Below are 22,967 nucleotides of genomic sequence, written 5' to 3'. Positions count from 1 at the left end.
ATATAAAAAAATTGAATCAATGTAAAATGAACTTGCACAATAAGATATTTAGTAGTGTGTATAATAATAGAATAGATTTTTGTGAGTGTTTAGGTGAAAAAACTAAATTAGAATGACATAGAAAATAGATAAAAAGACAAAGTATATAATTTGTTGAGTAAGATAATTTATGATGAGGAAACAATACTAAAATAATTATAAAGAACTACACTAAACTAAAACGAAAAGGAGAAAAATCGCATGTTTTTTGTTTCTGGACTAAGACAATTTGGAATGAAGAAGTAAAACAGAAAATAATACTAAATAAGAACTAAACTAAAGTGAAATAAAAGTAAATTAACTTAATGGCATTAAGAGCATTCACAACTGTGATCTTGGGCAAGAGCACCCGACGGCAAGGACGGTGCTCTTGGGCAATTAACTTAATGACATTAAGAGCATCCACAACGGTGCTCTTGGCAAGAGCACGACAGTGCTCACCGATGTGTACCGATGTGCTCTTGCCGAAGGCATAGCCGTACTCGATAGCAAGAGCATCGCCGTGCCGAAGAGCACGCCTACGTGGCGCATCCTGATTGGGCTCGTTTTTATTCCATTATTGTTTTCAAAAAATTCATAAAAAATCGAAAATAATCTGGAAAAAGGAAAAAAAATATTTTCGGATTCCCAAAAATATACTCGTTTTTAACCCTTTTTCATTTTTTTATTTTTTCAAAAAAAATTATCCCAAAATCATCTATAAATACCCACATTTATCATCCATTCTTTACATCAAATTACCTCTCATTCATACTTCAAATTTTTTTGATTATGAATTTAATTATGTAAATTTTAATTTTTAGGATTTTAATTAGGTAGTTTTTAATTTTTTAGTAATTTTTTATAATATTTCAGGTATTTTTAATGCATTTTGATATTGTGAAAATATTTTTAGTAATTTAAGTATTTAAATTCAATAATAAAATGGTGGGACCCTTGAGCATGCTCTTGCGGAAGAGCATGAATGTGAGTGTTGTATTCTTGAAGAAGAGCATGGATGTGAGTGTTGAATAAAAGTAGGTCTGTGCCCACATCTATGTTCTTGCCTAAGAGCATGGATGTGGATACTCTAACTTGTACACATATTCAAATTAATAATGCAAGAGGGTAGAACTAAGTACCTATGAATAAGCATGCACAAACCGAACCGGCCCGGTAGTTAACCGGCGGTTTGGAACCGCCGGTTCATGAACCGGAACTGGCACCAGCGGTTCGGCGATTCAACCTGGCCAGTTTAGGTTCGGAAATATGATGAACCGTAACCGGCGGTTCACCGGTTTGAACCGGCGGTTCATCGGTCCCAACGGACAGATTCCGGCTAGGGCGTCGGGTTGCAGACAAGATGTGTAGAAAAACCGGCGGTTTCTGACGTAAATTGCCGGTTTTCATCAGAAACCGCTGGTTTAAACGGCCGGTTTCTGACCGTTCCGGTGCTTTTTCAGGTGGCAGAGCGTAGGTGGCAGTGTATAGGCCCGAAAACCGGTCAGAAACCGTGGATTGAACCGCCGGTTCAGGCGGTAAACCGGCCGAATTTGAAATTTGAATTTTTTTTTATTTCTTCCAATTTTACTCCTATAAAAACCCCACTTCCCCCATCATTTTTACTCACCCCTTTCTTGTGTTAACAAGGATTTTCTTCTCAATCTTCATTTCTCTATTCTCTCCTCATTCTCTCTAATTGCTCAAGTTGTTTACTAGTTACTACTTACGACAATATTTGTTGTTGTGTTCGTAATTTACCATTTATTCAATACTCCATATTTCATCCATACTACTTTCATTTATCACTATGTCTTCTTCTCGTGGTGGACCGGGACGTGGTGATCGGGGCAAAGGAATTGCCCAAGATCAAAGTAGTCGTCCCTCAAAATCAAGGCGACCTAGTCGTCGAGAAGTTATGGAAGAGGTTTCCCGAGTGGCGGCTGAACGCATGCAAGTAAGTTCTAAAAAATTATTTTTACAATTCATAATTTCATAAGATTGAGTTTTTTAATTTTTTTGTGTTCCTACTTATAACTTCAACTTATATAATATTTATATATAGAAGAAGATCATAGGATGGCCATGCTACTCGCTGAAATGCATCAAGGTGGGGGCGGGGGTGGTGGTTCCCAACAACAAGATGACGAGTACGACGTGTCTATATCGTCGGACTCGGACAACAATGATGATAGATCTCATTCTCGTATTCCGTCTAGCACAGGCGGAAATGAGGAGATGCCTCCTCCCCCTCCACCCACTAACACTACAAAAGTTTTGAAATCTGATATTTTTGTTAAACACTACAAGAAGGTCCCGGTGGTGATTCCAAGTCCTCATGATTCGCACTCTCAAGAAGAGACATCAGCGTTTCATGCATATTGTAACTATTGTGATAAAGTCTACAAATTTGCGAGTGGTGGGGGATATGGCATCCTCCGTCGTCATTTGGTGACAAAGCATCCGGTAGAATGTGGCACTACCTCTACCCAAACCCAACAAAACTTCCAACCCGGTGGCTCAGGTTCGTCAGGTACTCCTCTTTTTAAATATGATCAAAAAATTTTTGCTGGCGTTATGACTAGATGGGCTGCAATGAAGGATTTTCCTTTTAATGTTTATGATGATAAAAAAAATTGAGGTTACTATGCAAAGTGGTTTAAACGTAGCTATCAAAAGAGTAGGTCGAATGACCATTCAACGATCTACCGTTAGACAATGTTTAGAGAAAAAAGTTGAATTATCACGTTATTTACTTAACTTGGGCCACAAAGTGAACATTTACTCAGATGTATGGATTGATTGTTTTAACCGACATTCATACATGGACATTACGGTTCACTTTGTGGACAATAGTTGGACTTTGAACAAGCGTTTAATTGGTTTTAGAGAATTTGAGACACCACACACTACACCTGAAATTGCTTATTTAATTATTCAAGTTTTGAATGAGTTTCAATTATGCAATAAGATATTTTCTATTAGTTTTGATAATGCAAGTGCTAACACTGCAAGTATTAGTGATTTGATTGCGGCTTGTGCTCCGGTTATTGGAGGTAAGTATTTTCATCAAAGATGCATATGTCATATTTTAAATTTGTGTACAAGATGCGCTTGAATTATGGCAAAAGCATGTTAGTCCTATTAGAACTGCAGTTAGATTAATCCATCAAAAGCCAGCTATTGGCAAAGTTTGGAAGAAATATTGCCATCAAAAGAATGTAAGATATACGAATTTTACTATGGATGTGTCTCATAGATGGAATTCGACGTATGATTGTCTGAATTCTACTTTGACGCATAAAGATTCTTTATGTGATTTTTTTAGAACCTATCCCGTTCATGATTTATATCTTTCGCATAGTTGTTGGGAACATAGCGTGGCTTTATTTAAATTGTTCAAATATTTAAAAAATGCAACTGTTGAATTATCGGGTGTTTATTATTGCACTGTTGTTCATGTTTTAGAGCATTGCATGTATATATCACTTGGTTTTAAAACTGCAATGAAAAATGCTTACTCTTCACCTGAATTGATGTGTGTTTTATATTATATGATTGAGAAATGACTTAACTATTTCAGTGAGATTCCAACGGTATTTTTGATTGCAAAGGTCTTGGATCCAAAATGAAAATTAGCCGGTACCTCCAAGATTTTAGATTTTTATTATAATAATTTGAGTTCTATTGATCTTGGTCCACTTAAAGCATTGCAATCGGATACCAGTGATGAATTCGGAGTAAACCTCTTAGAAACATTTCAAATAAACCTCGTGAACCAGTCAATTATCCAACACACCTTCGAGTTTAACTTACGTGCTCTCTACACCGAATATGAAACCAAGTATAACAGTACCCACCAAGTCAGAAGACCTCCCCCTCCGATTATGATGACCCCGACGCGCAATCCCAATTAGCCGACCTATACAGCTACATCACCGGATGAAGGTCCTCAGGTATGGTAAGTGAGTTAGATTTATATTTCGATTCACTCTTTTCCTTTGGTGATGAAGGTCCTACTCCTCCCGTCCAAATCGACGTCCTCGATTGGTGGGGAACACACGAGAAAGATTTTCCCATACTTGCGTCAATGGCCAAGGAGATTTTTTTCTGTTCCGGCTTCCACTGTCGCCGTCGAGTCCACTTTTAGTATTGGCTCGCGTGTGTTGGATGAATCAAGAAGTAAGCTCTCCGCGAAAAATATGGAAGCCGTGAAGTTACTAGATGATTGGGTCAAAGCTGACGTCAGAGAACAAGAAAATGATTGGGATGATCGTCAGGAAGGATCACAAGAAGAATTCACCGGGGATGAATCGTAGGCCAACCGTCAACTACCGATCAAGCCAAATAGGTAAGTAAGGTAAGAGAACTACGTGGGCTTTGATTCCCTAATGCAAATGAGCATTGGGGATACGTAGGCACCTCAACTTAAATTTTAAATTTAAGTTGAGCTCAAGTCCTTTTTCCTTTATTTCTTTTTTTCCCATTTGTTTCTACTTTAAAAATATGCAAATACAATTAAATAATTGTATTTGTATATACTCTAGTCAATGAAATAGATTTCTCTATAAGGCTAAATCCGGAAAACTTTTGACAATTCTACTATAATTGTTGATTGTTAGACTAAACTCAACATTTAAAGTTGAATTGCTAAAGGTGTCCTCAATTTAGTTATGTAGAAAGATCTCCTTCGCCGACTAAGAGTATATATACTTATAAAATTATTGTTCAGAACTTCTAAATCTTTTTTGTAATTTGTAATTAGCTTCGTTGTTGACTAGTAGTCTCGTTGTATTTAAATTTTTGTTTAAGACTTCAAGACCTCAAGGTTTTTGTGATTTGTAATTGTTGTAACTTGTAATCTCAATAAAATTGCAACTTTCATCGTGTTTTTTTGAATTTTATTTATGCACATTTCATATATAAACAAATAAAAAAATGAAAAAAAAATTGACGAACTGCCGAACCGGCCCGGAACCGGCGGTTCAGGCAAAAAACCGGCGGTTTTTGAACCGGAACCGTCGGGACCCTTGGCGGGCCAGTTCTGGTTCATGGGGATGATGAACCGTGAACCGCCGGTTCATGAACCGGAACCGGCGGTTTCGACCCGTGTGCATGCCTACCTCTGAAGCAAGAATAACAGCCTTTTGGTGTATATACAAAGTGAAATGGCTAGCCAGACCGAACGATCCGGTCAGCCATTTCCCGGGCGGGACAACGACCAGCGCCCCGCCATCGGATGCAACCTTGCTCAGGTTAGCAACGGCCGCCTTAAACGAGGCTGTGTTAGATGTGACTCCATCTCCTTTGCCTCCAAAATCTGTCAAATATGCAATGTGTTTGTGACAGTTTATCGCGGAATATGAGATTTGCTGTTTGCAAGAGTTGTAATCTCTTGATTCTGCTATACTCACAAACACCAGTCCCAGTAGAATGAAGGTCAGCAGCTTCTCTATGATCTGTACAAGTTTGGAAGATAAAAAAAAGAAGAAATTAAATCAATTGAGAAATAATATGGTTTTTGAAATGAAAGAAGGGAAAATCATGAAGCGTGTGTGTGAGACTAACATGGGGTTTTGTGCAACTCATTTGTCTTGAACATGGTATGCTGTATGCATATGATTGTGAGTGCCTATTTATATGATTTTGTTTGAGTGGAAGAGAAAGTAGTAGTAATATTGCATTATTTATGTAGTCAAGATAATATTTGCTATATTGTGAAATTAAGGTGTTAGAAATAAAATTGACAAGATCTTGATATGTTTATGGCATGGTCACCTTTAAGGGTATTTAATAAAACAAATAGAAAGTGCAAAAGAGATCAAAGAATTTTTTTTAAGCCGGATATATAATTCAATAATGGAAAATTTGTAGGACTTATCCGAATAAAGTACTCTCTGTCCCATAGTAGATGTCATACTTGGGAGATGACACGGGATTTTAGGAGCTATTATTTTGTATATTAAGTGGTGAGAGAAAATATAATTTTATAATTGATGTGAGAAGAATTTTTTTCCAAAAGAGGAAATGTGACATCTTTTGTGAAACAAATTAAAAAAGAAAGTGTGACATCTACTATGGGAAGGGGGTAGTATTTTCTTTAGATAAAGAATAAATTAAATACTCTCATTTTCTAGCAAGTACAATAGTTTTTTTTTCTCGTTATTATAAGTAGGAAATACTCCATCCGTCCACGAAAAATAGGACACTTTGTGAATGACACGAGTTTTAATGTAGAATTGGTAAAGTAAGAGAGAAGAGAAAAAAGTAAGAGAGAATTAGTGTTAGTGGAATGTGGAGTCCATATTATTAATAAGATAGAAGGAAAAAAGTAAGAGAGAAGTTGTTGAAAATTTTCCTTTTTTAAATGTGCCCTATTTTTTGTGGACAACCAAACATGGTAAATTTGCCGTATTTTTCGTGGACGGAGGAAGTAGTATTTTGCATTTCCGTTTGTTAGCCACATTAGTACAAGTGTACAAGACTTCTAGTGCTATTTTATGTAAGTTTTCTATGAAATTGTAATTCTTTCATCTTTGTGTTTAGGAGACATACATATTATTGGTGTTTGTATTTCATTTAAACTAAGTAAATTAGGGTTATATTTAAAATTATGGTTAGGGTTTACGGTATTTGAGATTTATAATATGTATATATATGTTTTAAGAATTATGTCTTTGTGTGTGAACTTATATTAGGGCGGTAAAATCATACGGTGTGGTTTGAGTATAGGGTGTGATCCTCCTTATAGTAATGGATCTATTGTGTTAAGTGGAAGTGTTTCTTATGATGTCCTTATTTATTTGGTCAAGAAAAAATTGGAATAAACAAGAACGATCAAAATGTAGAAATATTATAGATACATTTAGTAAATTTGGTATATGGATACAATTACATAGCTGCAAGACTTGACAAATGTGTATGCAGATGATGTCCGATGAGGCTTGTATCTCACGCATAATCGAATTGTATGTTGAGATATCCCCAAATTATCAACAACAGTCTTAGCCAATTGTCACATATGATGTTGAATTTAGGGGTTCATAGTCTCAACCATATTATATCGGGACATCTGTAAGGGAATAATATCGGAGTTCACTAGTAGATGTGCATGGTATGAATTTGAACGATAATAGGACAAGTATGGTTGATTGTTGAGGAAGATGTTGATGAAGATGATGATATAAGTAGTCCACTATCTGAAGAGGAATTTGAAGGAGAAAATGATATGATTAAATAATCAGATGAGGACCTTTCTCATGAAGATGTTTTAGAGGCACCAAGACCATATGCTCCGATATCATGGTTTAAAATATTTTCGTTCTCTTCCTAACTATAGTTACCAGTCAAGTCACTATGATGGCAATGAAGATAGAGGTAATGGTATTGGATACATTGGTGTGGTAAGAGGAATAAATGAAGTTGGAAGGGAGTCAAGGATGAAGTATGGAAGCAGTTTCACTTCCACTAGACCAGAGTTGAAATATGGCGAGAATCCACTCGACTAGAGTGGATAATCACATCTCCAAGTCAGAAAGTTTCACTCGATCGAGTGAAAATGTGTCCAAAATCTACTCGACTATAGTGGACTATCATATCTCCAAATCAGAAAGTTCCACTCGATCTGATTGGTGTTGCGCTCAACCGCAAATTGACAATTTTTTTTATCATTTTAAGTGGCGGTTTTGGGCTCACTTTGGGACATCCCGGAACGTCTGAGACATGAAAAGAAAACGGAGAAGAAGGCCATTGCATTTCTCACTATAAGCGAGTGACTTTCTTTTTTTAGGATGTCCCACCATAAGTGAGGCATTTCCCGTTTAAGCAAAAATCCTCTCTTACATTATTTTTCCACCTACTTTATTCTTTTCACTTTATCATTTTAAATTTAAAACAAATGGCTTGCTTATGACGAGACATAGAGTAGTTAATTATACTACCAAATAAGCAACAAAGGTTTAATAATAACTAAAATACTTTTTAATTAAAACAGCCCTATGGTAAATTTCTCCAAAATTCTCCTTATATATACGTGAGATTGCGTCGGAAAATATACTGGACACACAAGTTATAAATGTCTCCGATTAATTCATCGACGCTTGCTATTTGCGTTCTCATTTTTATTTGTCACATAATCGAAAGAGACACTTTTTTTAAATGTCGGTGAAGTGTTTCAAAACAAAAAATAACGTCCCGAATTAACTAAAAAGCATCCTTAGCTGTCTTTTTTTTAATGATATATGATCCGGGTTGCGTTAGTGTGCTTACTGTCTTTGTGTTGATATTTTTAACATACAAAATTGATATTAGTTATTAATTATTACTATAATTAGTTAATATTTGATCAGACACGTCCTATTCACATTCTTACATGAAGTGGAAATTCTCATGTCTTTCATGTTCAAAAGAATTATATGCATTATATCTTGAAAGTGGAAGAGAACATAAACATGTAGAATTTTTCAATAATATTTTTTTTAATTTGGTCTGCCAAAGAATATGTTGATGTAAGCTACAGTTCGGATTTTCTTGGAGTTGTTATAAATAGAAAATGGAATATATCAATAGTATTTTTATGTGAATGATATAAACGCGACTAGCCAAAGCCCATAATGTTTCATGGGCTTACTAGTTTTGTGAGCTCTAACAATCTATTCATTTTTGTAAGGTATGTTAATTCGAGTCTTTGATACATTCCAAATCAAATGAATTCGAGTTTCTCTTATTTGGATCGATATCGTCATCCCATGAAATTAGTCATCTATTTTTTTAAATGTCCCTAAATATAGTTTGCTACTTAATTTCAATCATATCAGCATTATCTTACTAACACTATATTGTTAATACTGAAAATGTAATAATTGCAAATAAATCACGGTTTCCAAATAATACTAAACGTATTTTCTTATTTTGGGTAGAAATTGAAAGATGCCTATTTTTATGGGAGAGAGAATATTATTTGTGAACAAAATTGACCATTAGTCCTTCTTTCTTTTGGATACTATTATTTTGTATTTTTATACCTTGAAAACTATTATGGGCCGTCGAAATTACTAATTAAATATAAATTGAATCTTGACTTATTCGTTTATCTCTTTGAATATTAAGAGGAAAATTAATATATTGGTAAATTAATGTGTAATTTATAAATTTAATGATCCGGATAAAACATTTGAAGTAGTAAAAATAACATCTTCCTCAATCCTATAAAAATAGACACTCATTTTATTTTGGTTTGTCCTATAAAAATAGTCCACTTCTATTTTTCATAATTTTTTCTTTTATTGAGGTGAAACCACACACTCCACTAATAATACTCCAATTAAATATTTTTTTCTTTCTATCTCTATTCTATTTTGGCAATTGTGATTAATATTCAAGTCATTCTTAAATTATCTCTTTATTTGACAAGGGAGTATTAAAAAGAAAAATGAAAAGTTATAGTCAGGTAGCATAAGATTCATAATTAACCAAATAGTTAAGAGTTCGATCTTTATCTTTGAGTATGTAAGAGTTTTATAATCATTGGGCCAATTGTCCTACTTTCAAGATGACTACAAATTAACACGACTAACAGTTACTAAATCGGAAGCTGAATACCCTTGGTCTAAAAAATATTAAAATATAAACTAGACTAAATAACAATGTTACTAACAAATTATAAATCGCATGTTATGTAAGATGGATTATTTATGATGATTTTGGTCCTCGGATATATTCAAATTATATATTTATTACTATATATCATGTAGTGACGAAAAAATTGCCACACGCATAAGAATCATTCAGTATTTTGACCCCCATATGATGATATCTAGAAGTGTTGAAAATATTGAAAGTATATAGTTTCAATTTGGGACACAGCTATACTAGCTACTATTTGGTATAAATAAAATATAGCCCTAGCTGCAAAAGGTTGACCACATAATTCTTCTCAATAACCAAGTTATTTCTAATCTCATATAATATGTTAACTGCAGTTATATTAAGTGATATCACATTTTTAGTGTTAAATTGCTGGATCTTTATGTGCAAATTGACCTTGATTAATTATTCAAATGGCAATTAACAGTCTCACCCATTATAACAGAAAATAAAAAAATCGCACACACACATATATTTTTAAACCTATTTTTTGGGCATTTTGGCTCTCTTTAGCTACACTCCACTAACAAACAATTGGCTATTATGGTCCTGGATATGTGGGTAGAATAAATATAAAACTATATATATATATATATATAGAATTATATTGTGTGATCGACAGATAAAAGATTAATTCAAAGTCAATATCAATATGACAATTGACAGAGAAGTTGGAGGAAAAAGTATTACTATTTTTTTTCTTTATTACTACTATTATTGTTGAAAATAAAATACGGATTATCCAACAAGCAGTACTTCCAAATCGTACAAATTTTTATTGGTGTATCTATAATTGGATTAATCATGGTATTTAAATTTAAAGTGATTGGATTGATGCGTCACCCCAATATATTTTTAGCTGTATAAAATTGAAAGTTTCGTTGTCATGAGTTATATATTGATATGTTATGATATACACTTTCTTTATACACTGTTTGTGAGTACGGTTTACGTTTAGGCATAAGTTTTTTTTTTTATCAGCTTACTTAATTTTAATAACTTAAAAATTATTAATAATATAACTACTTTTAAAAATTATATAATGATATACTATTTTTTATTCATTTATTTGAACTTATTAAAAAATGAACAAATCTAATACTTATAGATTTTATTAAAATTATATGGTATCAATAATCATTTTTAACTTTTTTATATATATTTATATATGGTTAATTAAAAAATTAATGTTAACATTGACTAAAAGAAAGTAATACTCGCATGAGATTCCTCTGTAGTAGATTATAAGTTAGGTAGTTATAGATAGCGAAAACAATTATTATAATTCCAAAATATAACAACTCACAATAATGATTCAATTATGTACCATCAATATTCATCAAATCTATATAGTGAGAATTCCACGTTTCAAATGAAGGGCATATTTTATTTATAAAACAGTATATATGTTCAATACTATATGATTGTAAAGAAATCACATTAGGAGACTGGTTATGATCGATTTAATTAAGCCAATGTGACTGTGTACTCTCATCATCTCACTCATACTAATATATTATTGCCGACCACTCTACTGCAAAAAACTTGTAACCACAATTATTAATAAAAGTGATAAACAATGAAAAAAAATGTCACATCAGTATTCTCCTTTTTTAATTTGCATAATAATTAAATAATTATATTAGGTTCGGGTTATCTCAGTGACCGACGACGGAACCATCTAGCGCCAAGCACGCTTAACTTTTAAAATTATACATTAAAATCCGTGTCAATTTCAGTTTAAGCAAAAATCATTTTCTTGGCAATTTGCTTAATTTAGAACTAGTGCAATCATTTATTTATGTTGAAATCTAAGTTACTGTAACATACTAATAAGACACATGACCATCATAAGCATTAACAAGTACTCCTATTTATATACATACTTGTTTTGGAAGAGCGTCCCTTAGAGGCTGAAAGTATATTTGTTTGGGTAGGTAGTCGAGAACTATCAAATATGGCAGTCCATGCATGTCACGATCGTCCTTTAGGATTAATAAATACGGGTGGTCGCAACATAAATAAATTTAAAACAGACGAAGAAAAAGACGTCTTTGCATTAAAGAGAGTTTCACCAACGACTATTATTCAAAAACGACAAGGATTTAACATTATCTAAAACACATCAAGTCTTAAATCCTTCAAAAATAAGTAGGTTAAAAGTCAAATGAATAACGAGTAAAAATAATATCTCAGCGAAAGCGTTCAAGAAAAAGAATGACGTCATGTATGAAGACACAACGACACCCAAAGTTTAAAGACAACCAAAAAGGACTCCAATTTTATTTGTGCTCAACACCAACAAGTGTTCGTTGCCGCTCAACCTGCACATAAGGAAAACACATGCATGGCAGAGTACTATAAAAATACACAGTGGACTTATGCCGAAAACAAGTTATCAAAAGAATATTTATCATGCCATTAATAAGTAACCATCGGGGTTTTAGCTTTAGAAAGGCCCGAGGCACTAAAATCATCCACATTGTTAAAAGTAGACTGATCAGTCATTTTCTCATAGACGTTAACCATATCTGCACATACATGACATGGAATGTGGCCACAAACCAAGTCACTAGACCGGCCAATCCGTACGCTAGCACACGGTCTAGCATAGGTGTACACTAATCCAAGTAGGGTTTGCGGCCTTACAAGGACCCGAATTCGATTTATATAATAAATGGAAAAAGCCAATTCAGATAAGCACGTTAAAAACAAAACAAGACATGATAAACAAAATTTCATTCCCATCGATAAAATATTTAGGATGATGTCCTTATTTAAAGAAAACCCACCTCAAGTGCTTAATTTGCAATTATATTCTTCCCTTTGGTATCATGATTCGCTTGCAAGATATAACCTTTAGATATTAAAATAACACATATATCAACAAAATGAATCAAGCAATAGTAAAGATGCATGCATCCTAAGGCTTCAATTATTCTATCGATACAATTATGAATTCTTCCCAATTAGGACTTGGTCTTTTTTTTGATTAATTCCTTCCGCTCACGCCCCAACAAATTTTATTAAAACAATCCGAAGATTAAAACGCCGTATAGTCCAATAAAACGCCCGATCCCGACCCAATACCAGGCGGGTTTTGGGTACCTGAAACCCGAAATTATGGGTTCAGGTTCGGGTACGGGTTTGGGTAGTTAATGTTAGGATTTAGGGTACCCGACTAATACCCGATCAAACCAGATTCATTATGTATTGTGATAAATATTTTTATTTAGTATATGGCCTACGGCTCGTAGGGAAAATTTATTTAATCACATTGAGATTTATGTATGTTTTTAGTATAATGCAATCCGGTTTAGGGTTGGTTTGACATTTTATTGCTATCTAGATTTTAATACTTATTTACATTTTTGCTATGTTTTATTTATGTTCTTACTTGTTATCTTTTCAATATTTAGTTATGCTTTCTCCATTTTATTTACATGTTTATTTAAAATCTTAAAAAGTTTATTCTAATATCTTTTGAGTTTCAATTTATGCCAAAAATTTCTTTATCTTAAAATTAGGTAGTGTCTATTTGTCTAATGTCTATTATATAATATGGGGTCATATAATCATAATCTAGAGAGAGCTAAAGCATTAAATTTGAAGTTTAAACTTTTAATAATAGTCAATAAATAGGTAGTAGTGTTATTTTTAATAATTTCTATTCTCATCACAATATAATTTATACAAATATAATAAATTTAAAATATAATAATTTCGGGTTTATGGGTACCCGATTAGTTGGGTTCGGGTACCCGCATCGGGTATTAGGGTACCCGAATTCACATACAGGTCGAGTATGATATTTTTGAAATTTCGGGTTCGGGTACCCGAATTTTCAGGTTTGGGTACCCACGGTTACCCGAATTTGCATGCCTAACGAGGGAGTATATATTATAAAATTATCACACTTCCTCAACTATAACCGTTATATTACCGTTGTTCCTCATTTTTTATTTTTTCCCCTCAATTCACATGAGTATTTTTTTCCTACCAAAAATTCTATCTCACTCAATTTTCCCTCTAAATTTCCATTCTCAATTGTGCTAAAAAGTCCAGTGGAGGCAATTGGGACAATATTTTTTTTATCAATCTCAACGATATGAACCAACCAAGTCCGGGTTTGGCGATGCCCGCCCCTCCAACTGATGTGTACAACCCCATATGCCCTACACGCCATACAATTCAACACAGTTTTGTACCAAATTACGGTGTCCAATGAGCAAATTGCAACGTACGGTGAAGCCGTCGAACCCGACACCCGTCATCCCTACGTCCCAGTTCCCACCCAAGACGGAGAAACTGTTCAAAGTGTGGGTCATTATTTTGGAGGATTCGGTCGTGGAAACCCAACAAACCCGTAAGATTTTTTGGTGACAAGATTTGTGCGATGTACAACGCGAATAAGCTGGAAGGTGCGGGAGATCGAGAAGTGGACGGGTGGCACCAGTCAAGCTTGGGCTTGAGCTCAAAATGCAAGAAGCACACATTGGGCGGCAATTACTTGTAAAAAAGTAAAGTTGTTTGTAATCACATTCCCGATATTTATTTTTGCAGGAATCTTTTTTTTGCGAACTTTAGTTGTCCATGAAACACACATGTCCTAAGTGAAAGTTACGCTCTTTAATTGCAGCATACAAGCGATTCCGTCACCTTGGCAGCCACCACACTCCGGCCCGACATCATGTGAGGGGTTCAATCAGGGTACGCAGTAGTCCGTTAAGGGGGATGCCTTAACCCACTAGCTGCCAGAAGCCCATCTCCCAAGGCCTCATACTTGTGTCTGAGAGATGGAAGCAACTACACGACAGTAGTGGGTTTCGAATCCAGGCTCATTGCAGCAAGATCTGTCCCTCCTTTGCCAACTGTGTTGGCCCGGTGGGCAAAAGTTACGCTCTTTAATCATAAGGGATTGGGAAGCATTAATATTAGCATAATTCTTTATTCCAAGTAGATTTTTCTTATTTATCTTTGACATTCTTAATTCAACTAATTAGTACATATTCCTTTGTTTCAATTCGTTCTAGAAAATTGCATTAATCTAAGAAGTAACCCACGTATTAAAAAGTTAAAAATGAAAGAAACAATAAAAAAAACATATACAGTGAGATTAGAATTTGTCTATCGGACTGTTTTATAAAACATATTAAATGAAAAATTGTTTATATTTATAAAAAGGAGAGAGTATCATGTATAAGCTCGTAGCATCAAATTCTCAACATCGATATTCCAATATACAGAATCAAATTCTCAAAATCCAATTTACAATATAAAATTCGATGAAATAATTCATACAAGCATTGCAAGTTATCTTTCAATGCAATCGCTGTCAAATAAATTATGGCTTTTAACGGGTTTGATATAACTATTTTTGGAATGATTGTCAAATAGCATGATTTTGACTACTAATTTTTTTGTTATTAGAAAGAAAATAGAAATGAAGGCAACAGAGAGAGGTGGTGTAGTTAGGCTGCGCCAAACCAAACCACAAAATCAAAAATTGCATCCCTTTTTCAACAATTTCAATCCAAATGACAAACTGGTCAACATTGCAATTTCCCTCCTCTCTCTTTTTCTCCATTCACCCATAGTCTACAGAGCCTTTCACCATCTACTCCATATAACAAGTGTGTGTGAGAGAGAGAGAGAGAGAGAGAGAGGGAGAGAGAGAGAAGTGGATTTGCAGGCTTGAGGTGATACTGTACGTAGTCATCACCACCTGGCAATTAATCACAGCTCCATTCAATATAAATTTAATTTCCCCAAAAATTCCATATCCTAATCCCGAGATTGGAGGTGGGTTATCTTAAAGATTGGATTTTGGGAGGATTTATGTCTTCTAAGATTCTTCGTCTTCTCCCAATTGTTTTTATGAACTGACTACTGAGGGTAGTTTTCTGTTTGGCTGATCATATATCTGAAAAAAATCCAATCTTGAATTCTTGCATATTGAGTTGGGAAAGTGAGAATGGTTGGTGGAAATCTGTTTCATTATAGAAAGAATTCATGGCCGCCACAAGAATACATTAATCGAGCAACTTTGCAATTGGTAAGCATTTCTTGATGGTGAATTCTACACTTTACATATTGGTTGTGACTTTGGGGTGTTTTATTAGTTACTGGAGAAAGCCAAGTGGTGGATAAGCTAGAAAAAGCAATTCCAAATTTGATATGTATGTGGGATTTAAGAGTTTGATCAGTGACTTTATACGGAGTATTTCAATTTAGGCCTTTTGACATGGTTGGAAAGCAGAAGAAATTAGTTGGATTGGGACTAACAATTGGTCTTCATTGGTATTGGTTTAACTGTTGCATGTTGTACACGTATAGAAATAAACTAATAGTGATGTGTTTCTCTTCTTCAAATTTGTTTGGAGACGCCTTCATTTTTTGTGCATATTAACAAAGGATAGAATCAGATGTATTTTGATGCTCTTCTGTTCAAACATAGCAGCAGGGAACATTGCAATATGGATTGGTTAAGCAGTTGATTATGATAATCTCTAGGGTCCTTTCCAGTCTTAATATCATGTCTCTTTTGTTTGTGGTAATCTTATATTTGAAATTTCCACTGTTACATGTTTTCTTGAATCTTGTTGAATGTTGAGGACAAAACCAGACTAAAGACTTGGATTAGATTTTGACTGATATCTCATTTATATGATGTTTCATTTTGATACATTTAGCAAGTAGTAGCTTTATACGAGCAGTTTTGTAATCCGATTTTTCTTTTTCAATAGTTTGATATTGATGGTGCTGCCCCTCCCGAACACGCATTGAGAAGAAAATTAAATAGCCATGCCAGTATTCTCAAAGAATTCAGTATCACATTTAGAGAAGCCATACAAATGGTAATCAACACTATCTCTCAGAACACCTTCACAGTTCTTGACTCATCATTGACAAATTGGTTCATGATTGTAGATTCGACTAGGAATACGACTATGGCATTACGTACGGGAAGAAGCATCGCATGGAAGGGTAAGTTTCTCATCACCCATCCTTTTGAACGTCTTGCTCTTTTCAGCTTCCTTCACTAAACGAGCTTACTTAGTTTTTACTCTCCTTGTGCAGAAAGCACCCATAGACCCTTTTACTCGAGAACATTGCAAACCCTCTGCATCACAAGGAGTGCCGCTAGGTGGGATGGGGTAAGCAGTATTTATATTCAACACTCCTTCTCGCTGATCATGTAATGGGAACTTAACGAGTCCTCCTCTATGCCCTTCAGGAGCGGTAGCATATCTAGAGGCTTCAGGGGGGAATTTAGGCAATTTCAAATACTTCCTGGTACATGCGAGACTTCACCAGTGATGGCCAATCAATTCTCTGTAAGAGCTTTCTCCTCAATTTATCATTAATACAGTTCCTGCTTCTGATGAACGCATGTCACTTTCTATTGTTAATCACAACCTAATATCTTAAGTTCTGCAGATCTTCATATCTCGTGATGGAGGAAAGAAGAAGTATTCATCGGTTTTATCTCCTGGACAGCATGGAGGCTTAGGGTAAGGACTGTGACAGTGTAATTAGTACATTTGAATTGTGTATGGTAGTGAAATATCATTTCAAGGAGAAACGAATTGGAGATATGATCGAGGCCATGATTAACGTTTTGTAATTTTGACAGAAAGCCAAATGATCAAGGTATATCATCCTGGGGTTGGAATTTAAATGGTCAGCATTCTACATATCATGCTCTATTCCCCAGGGCGTGGACAGTTTATGACGGTAACTTGCCATCAATTATATTCTGGCTGGTGGATGACAATTTCGGCCATTTCTATTAGACGTTGCATTTTCATTCTTTCCTTTTTGTTCCAACAGGTGAACCAGACCCTGAGTTGAAAATATCTTGTAGGCAGATATCACCATTTATACCTCATAACTATAGAGAGAGTAGCCTTCCCACATCTGTGTTTGTGTACACTGTATGTCAATTTTGCATTCGAAATTTATCCTTCTATCTCAGCGAACATTCTGCTCAGGCACTGAGCAATATAATTATATCCGCCTCATCAATGTGGAGTATGAAGCTGTCCTTTTCTTATGTTGGCTTTTGTGTCTTATACAGTTGGTGAATACCGGGAAGGAGAGGGCAAAAGTCAGCTTGTGTTTTACTTGGGCGGTGGGTTGTTCATGTGCTGATAGCTGTTGTAGTTCTTTCAGCTTAGTTCGAGTTCAATTTCCTACTTATCAACATCTTTCTCTTCATTTCAGAATTCTATTGGAGGCACGTCACATCTAACGGGAAATCATGTCAACGAGCCATTTATGTAAGTTATCTTACAGAATAGTATTGTTCAATCATTCAATTTTAGATTGTGTTTTGACATTTTTGCTTGTTTTCCCTCTTTTCGTGTAGAGGTGATGATGGTGTGTCAGGCGTGCTGCTACATCACAAGCAAGTCATCATACTTTTTACTTAAATGTGACGGTTGGTTAGCATATTTTCTTATATGTTGGCGTGAAAATTCCAGATTCTTTCCCCCAATCAAGAAATTTAAAATGTTAATCTAAAACAAGGTCAATTTATTCTCTTGAAACTCGATGGTTAGCTGTTAATAAGGGAGTTATCAAGTTAAATTGTGCAGTGGAAGTTTATTTAAGAGTAGGTTTTGAGCTTTTTAGCGTTGTCTGAGAGAGAGTTCTATAACGTTAGCATGGCATTGTGTACTAAAAATGGCAATGGTGCCATCTAATGATTCTAAGAGTTCTTGATTGGATTTTGCATACAAGGTGTCTTCAGATTATTTTCTGCTTCAGTTTTGGATTTATGCACGGCTGGTTCAATATCATGTATTTAAACGAATTTATGTGTACATGTTTTTTGGTTTTAACTAAATGGATACTAACTAATACATCTATGACTGTAATATTTATCATTTTCAGGACGGCAAAAGATAACCCTCCTGTGACTTATGCAATTGCTGCCTGTGAAACTCAGAATGTGAGTGTCTCAGTTTTGCCTTGTTTTGGCCTGAATGAAGAAAGCTGTGTAACTGCAAAAGATATGTGGGGCAAAATGGTGCAGGTATGCTGATTTGTCACATATTGCTTTGATTTTTATTTAATCCATATTTCATGTTGTAAGCTAACCAGTCTGAATCTTAGGATGGACACTTTGATCAAGAGAATTTTAGCAAGGGACCTAGCATGCCGTCGTCACCTGGGGATACCCATTGCGCTGCAGTTTCTGCTTCTACATGGGTTGAGCCTCATGGGAAGTGCACAATTGCATTTGCTGTTTCTTGGTCATCTCCTAAAGTTAAATTCTGCAAAGGGAAGTCCTACAATAGGTAATTTCAGTCGATGTTTCTGATATTTACGCGTGTGCTTGCTTACATGTAAAGATTCTTATGTTCGTTATCTGGAGTTTATATAGCTGTAGTACCGCCCTTTTCCTTTATTACTATTTTTGAGACGGCATTCTCTTTTATTTCACCTTTTCACTTTTCCATTGAGATCAAATACATGGTTTTCAAGAAATCTGATCATTTTGTGGCATATCCTTACTTGTTTCTACATTTGTTCAATTGGGCACAGGAGGTATACTAAATACTATGGTACTTCGAAATATGCAGCTAAGGACCTGGTCCACGACTCTCTAACAAGTGAGTGGTTTTGTTACCTCTATTGTTGTTTCACCAATCGAGTGTTTTTGTTACCTCTATTGCCGTTTCACTAATCAATCCAAAGTTGTTCGAAAGGGGTAGTGTCCTCAATTGCATTAATCACCTTCTGTTTTGTTTGATTCTTGTTTAGAGTACATACTGTGGGAAGAAGAGATTGAAAAATGGCAGAACCCTATTCTTAAAGATGATAAACTGCCAGAATGGTACGCAATATCTCTTTCCTAGTACTCGATAGGAAGGATTTGCTTCTTCGACTGAATGCCTTGCATTGTTTGCAGGTACAAATTTACTCTGTTCAATGAGCTATATTTTCTAGTTGCTGGTGGAACAGTGTGGATTGGTATGTATACTTCAACTGCCTTTCGTATTCTTTCAACTCGACTTATGTACATCGTATATCAACTTCTCCGCTTTCATTCCTTGATAGCTTGTGCACTGATCATGCAGACTCGGGCTTACCGATGGAGGATTCAGTTGGTACCAATTCTGTGATTACGAATGACAAAAAATCGAAAAGGAAACATGTAACGATAGTTCACAAATCAACTGGGCTTGTAAAGGAGACTGCTGTTGAAGATTGTGATGCCTCTGTAGATGTTGATCCAAGCAGCGGTGGAGATACGGCTCGGAGAGGATCTTCAGATGAAGAAGAGTCGAGCTCTTGTGGGAGTGGAGATGGAGAGAACTCTCTCAAAACTTCCCCTATCAAGTTGCCAAAGCCCATCAATGACGACGAAGATGTAGGCAGGTTTTTGTATTTGGAAGGCGTCGAGTATATCATGTGGTGCACGTATGATGTGCACTTCTATGCGTCTTTTGCGCTTCTCGAGCTGTTTCCGAAGATAGAGCTAAGCATACAGTCGGAATTTGCAAACGCCGTGCTGTTTGAGGATAGACGGAAAGTCAAGTTTTTAGCAGAGGGGAATCAAGGAATCCGTAAGGTGAAAGGAGCTGTTCCTCACGATCTCGGAACTCACGATCCGTGGCACGAGATGAATGCATACAACATACACGACACGAGTAGGTGGAAGGATCTGAACCCGAAGTTCGTTCTTCAGGTGTACCGAGACTTTGCTGCGACAGGGGACCTTTCGTTCGGGGCAGATGTCTGGCCTGCTGTCTGCGCTGCAATAGACTACATGGACCAATTTGATAGGGACAATGACGGTATGATCGAGAACGACGGGTTCCCAGATCAAACATATGATGCATGGACCGTTCACGGCATAAGTGCTTACTGCGGTTCCTTATGGCTCGCCGCGCTGCAAGCAGCCGCGACCATGGCCGTCCAACTAGGCGACCACGCATTTGCCGAGAAGTGCAAGAACAAATTCGTGAAGGCGAAAGTCGTATTCGAGGAGAAGCTATGGAACGGGTCCTATTTCAACTATGACAGTGGGTTTAGCAATAATAGTAAATCCATCCAAGCCGATCAGCTCGCCGGGCAATGGTACACGGCAGCGTCAGGTTTGCCCAATCTTTTTGATGATTGCAAGATCCGAAGCGCGCTCCAGAAGATTCACGATTTCAATGTCATGAAAGTTCAAGGAGGCAGGATCGGGGCTGTTAACGGAATGCATCCGAACGGTAAGGTAGACGAAACCTGCATGCAGTCTCGAGAAGTATGGACAGGAGTAACTTATGCCGCAGCTGCTACCATGATCCATGCCGGAATGACGGAGCAGGCTTTCACCACCGCTGAAGGCATATTCCTCGCCGGCTGGTCGGATGAAGGATACGGGTAAGCCTCACCAACTCATCACACACCACATATTCTGGTCACTTTTGCCTATTTATGTACTCTTTCAGTCCGCCTTTAAAAGTCCCGATTTACCATTTTAGCCCATCCGCCATTAGGAGTCCCGGTTCACTTTACTATAAATGATAGGTAGAATCCACATTTCACTAACTCATTCCACTCACAATTATCATAAAACTAATATATAAAAATGGGTCTCACATTTTACTATTACCTTTTTCCACCTACTATTTTCATACTTATTAAAAATTGTGGCGAACTCAAATAGGACTCCTAACGGCGGATGGAGGGAGGACATTGGATGTACAATGCATCCATCTAATTAGTGTTTATTAATTGCCTTAGGATTTATTAATCCCAAAGCTAGCATCATCTACGGTATCCATGGTGGTGTTTGGTTCATTAAACAAATATACAATATTGGATAAGCCGAATATGATTTGTCTAGGATTAAAGTAGTCGTGCAATATGAGATACTCCCTCTGGTCCCCATTAAATGTCCCATATTTGACCGGTATGAGGTTGAAGAAATTTTTTGACTTTGTTAGTAAAAGTGGGTAGAAAAAGCTAGTGGGATGTGGGTCCTACTTTTATATACTCCCTCCGTCCCCAGAGAGTATTAACTTTGGGTTTGGCACGGGTTTTAATGCATTATTGGTAAAGTAAGATAGAGATAGATATAGAAAGTTTTTTAAGTATTGTTAGTGGAGAATGGGTCCCACCTCATTAGAGATAATAGAGTTTCCAAAATTGGAATGTTCATACTCTTTGGAGACGGATGAAAAAGGAAATAGTGCATACTTTTCGAGGACGGAGGGAGTATTAGTTTTATAATTAAATGTGAGTGAGAATGAGTTAGTGGAATGAGTCCACTACCAAATAAGGTAAAAGTGAAACTGGATATTTATTGGGGACCGTCCAAATATGGAAATATGGGACATTTAATGGGGACCGAGGGGAGTACAATCTAATCTTGACATTATGGAAGGCAGGCCGAACTTTTGAGAAAAACGCAACCGAATAATTGATAAGATTAGTCATGGCCTTTAATCACAAGTAATCGTAGCAACTGAACGCCCCTGAGATGGTACGAATCCGGTCATTGCTCGTGCAGGTACGCTTTCCAGACGCCAGAAGGCTGGACAACCGATGGGCACTTCCGTTCCCTCATATACATGAGGCCGCTCGCCATATGGGCAATGCAGTCGGCGCTGTCCTCATCCAAGACAGTCCACAAAGCCCCTATGGTTGTGGCGATGGACAGATCGCATGAACCCTCCGATACTTCAAATTTGTCCTACAACAAGGGTGGTGTCAAGAAGAGAGTGAAGAAGCCGTGGTGCTTTGGCAACGCCATATTCCACTGTTCGTGCTGACTAGCCGGCCGGCGTCAGACGTGTATGTAGTCTCTAATGTAACTGTTAATGTCTCCTGTTTATTAACAGGGATTTTGTATGACATTATTATAGCTCATTCTTTTTAATCATTGTATAGTTGTATTCTAGTTCAAATTTTTGCAGTCATTACTGTTAAATTTGTTGTGCAAAGAATGTTGTAAGGAGTTCAGAGCTTTACGAACTAAATATCTAGTACTTTAAAGAGGTTTATTTTCTGCCATGATCTCTAATGTAAAGGTAATATGTCAACTCATTATATCTTGTGAGATGTATTGAATGATTCATTAAGATATACTAAGAGATACATTATATTCTGAAAGGAATATTATCAATTATTAACGTTCTTAAGTTGCTACCTTCGCTAACTCATCAACGCAGTGTATTAAAATGTTAATACGATTATATTAAAATATCAACACATATTTTTGTTAACATTTCAATATTACTTTGTTGATATTTTAATGTCATCGTGTTGACATTTTTAATACACTGTGTTAATGAGTTAGC

General features: G+C 35.9%; 1 protein-coding gene across 1 annotated transcript; it reads left to right on the top strand.

The window, feature by feature from the left end:
• Positions 1-15,160: 15,160 nt before the first annotated feature.
• On the top strand, positions 15,161-22,678 carry LOC121777402 (non-lysosomal glucosylceramidase-like). The gene is made up of 18 exons (XM_042174655.1): positions 15,161-15,718; positions 16,410-16,520; positions 16,594-16,650; positions 16,744-16,820; positions 16,901-17,000; positions 17,104-17,177; positions 17,300-17,400; positions 17,497-17,600; positions 17,744-17,797; positions 17,890-17,945; positions 18,035-18,073; positions 18,562-18,703; positions 18,784-18,968; positions 19,216-19,283; positions 19,435-19,507; positions 19,583-19,644; positions 19,752-21,045; positions 22,178-22,678. Exons 1-18 carry the CDS (start codon positions 15,638-15,640, stop codon positions 22,437-22,439), a joined length of 2,940 nt encoding a protein of 979 aa, XP_042030589.1. The 5' UTR covers positions 15,161-15,637; the 3' UTR covers positions 22,440-22,678.
• Positions 22,679-22,967: the final 289 nt, after the last annotated feature.

Source organism: Salvia splendens, chromosome 18 (genome assembly GCF_004379255.2).
Source record: "Salvia splendens isolate huo1 chromosome 18, SspV2, whole genome shotgun sequence".
Taxonomy (NCBI): domain Eukaryota; kingdom Viridiplantae; phylum Streptophyta; class Magnoliopsida; order Lamiales; family Lamiaceae; genus Salvia; species Salvia splendens.
This window is presented reverse-complemented; position numbering and strand designations above follow the sequence as displayed.

Coding starts and splice junctions, on each gene's coding strand:
- LOC121777402 (XM_042174655.1), top strand. CDS start 15,638: ATGGTTGGTGGAAATCTGTTTCATTATAGAAAGAATTCATGGCCGCCA. Junction 17,601..17,743: donor CATCTGTGTTTGTGTACACT/GTATGTCAATTT, acceptor TGTCTTATACAG/TTGGTGAATACCGGGAAGGA. Junction 19,284..19,434: donor GGTCCACGACTCTCTAACAA/GTGAGTGGTTTT, acceptor ATTCTTGTTTAG/AGTACATACTGTGGGAAGAA.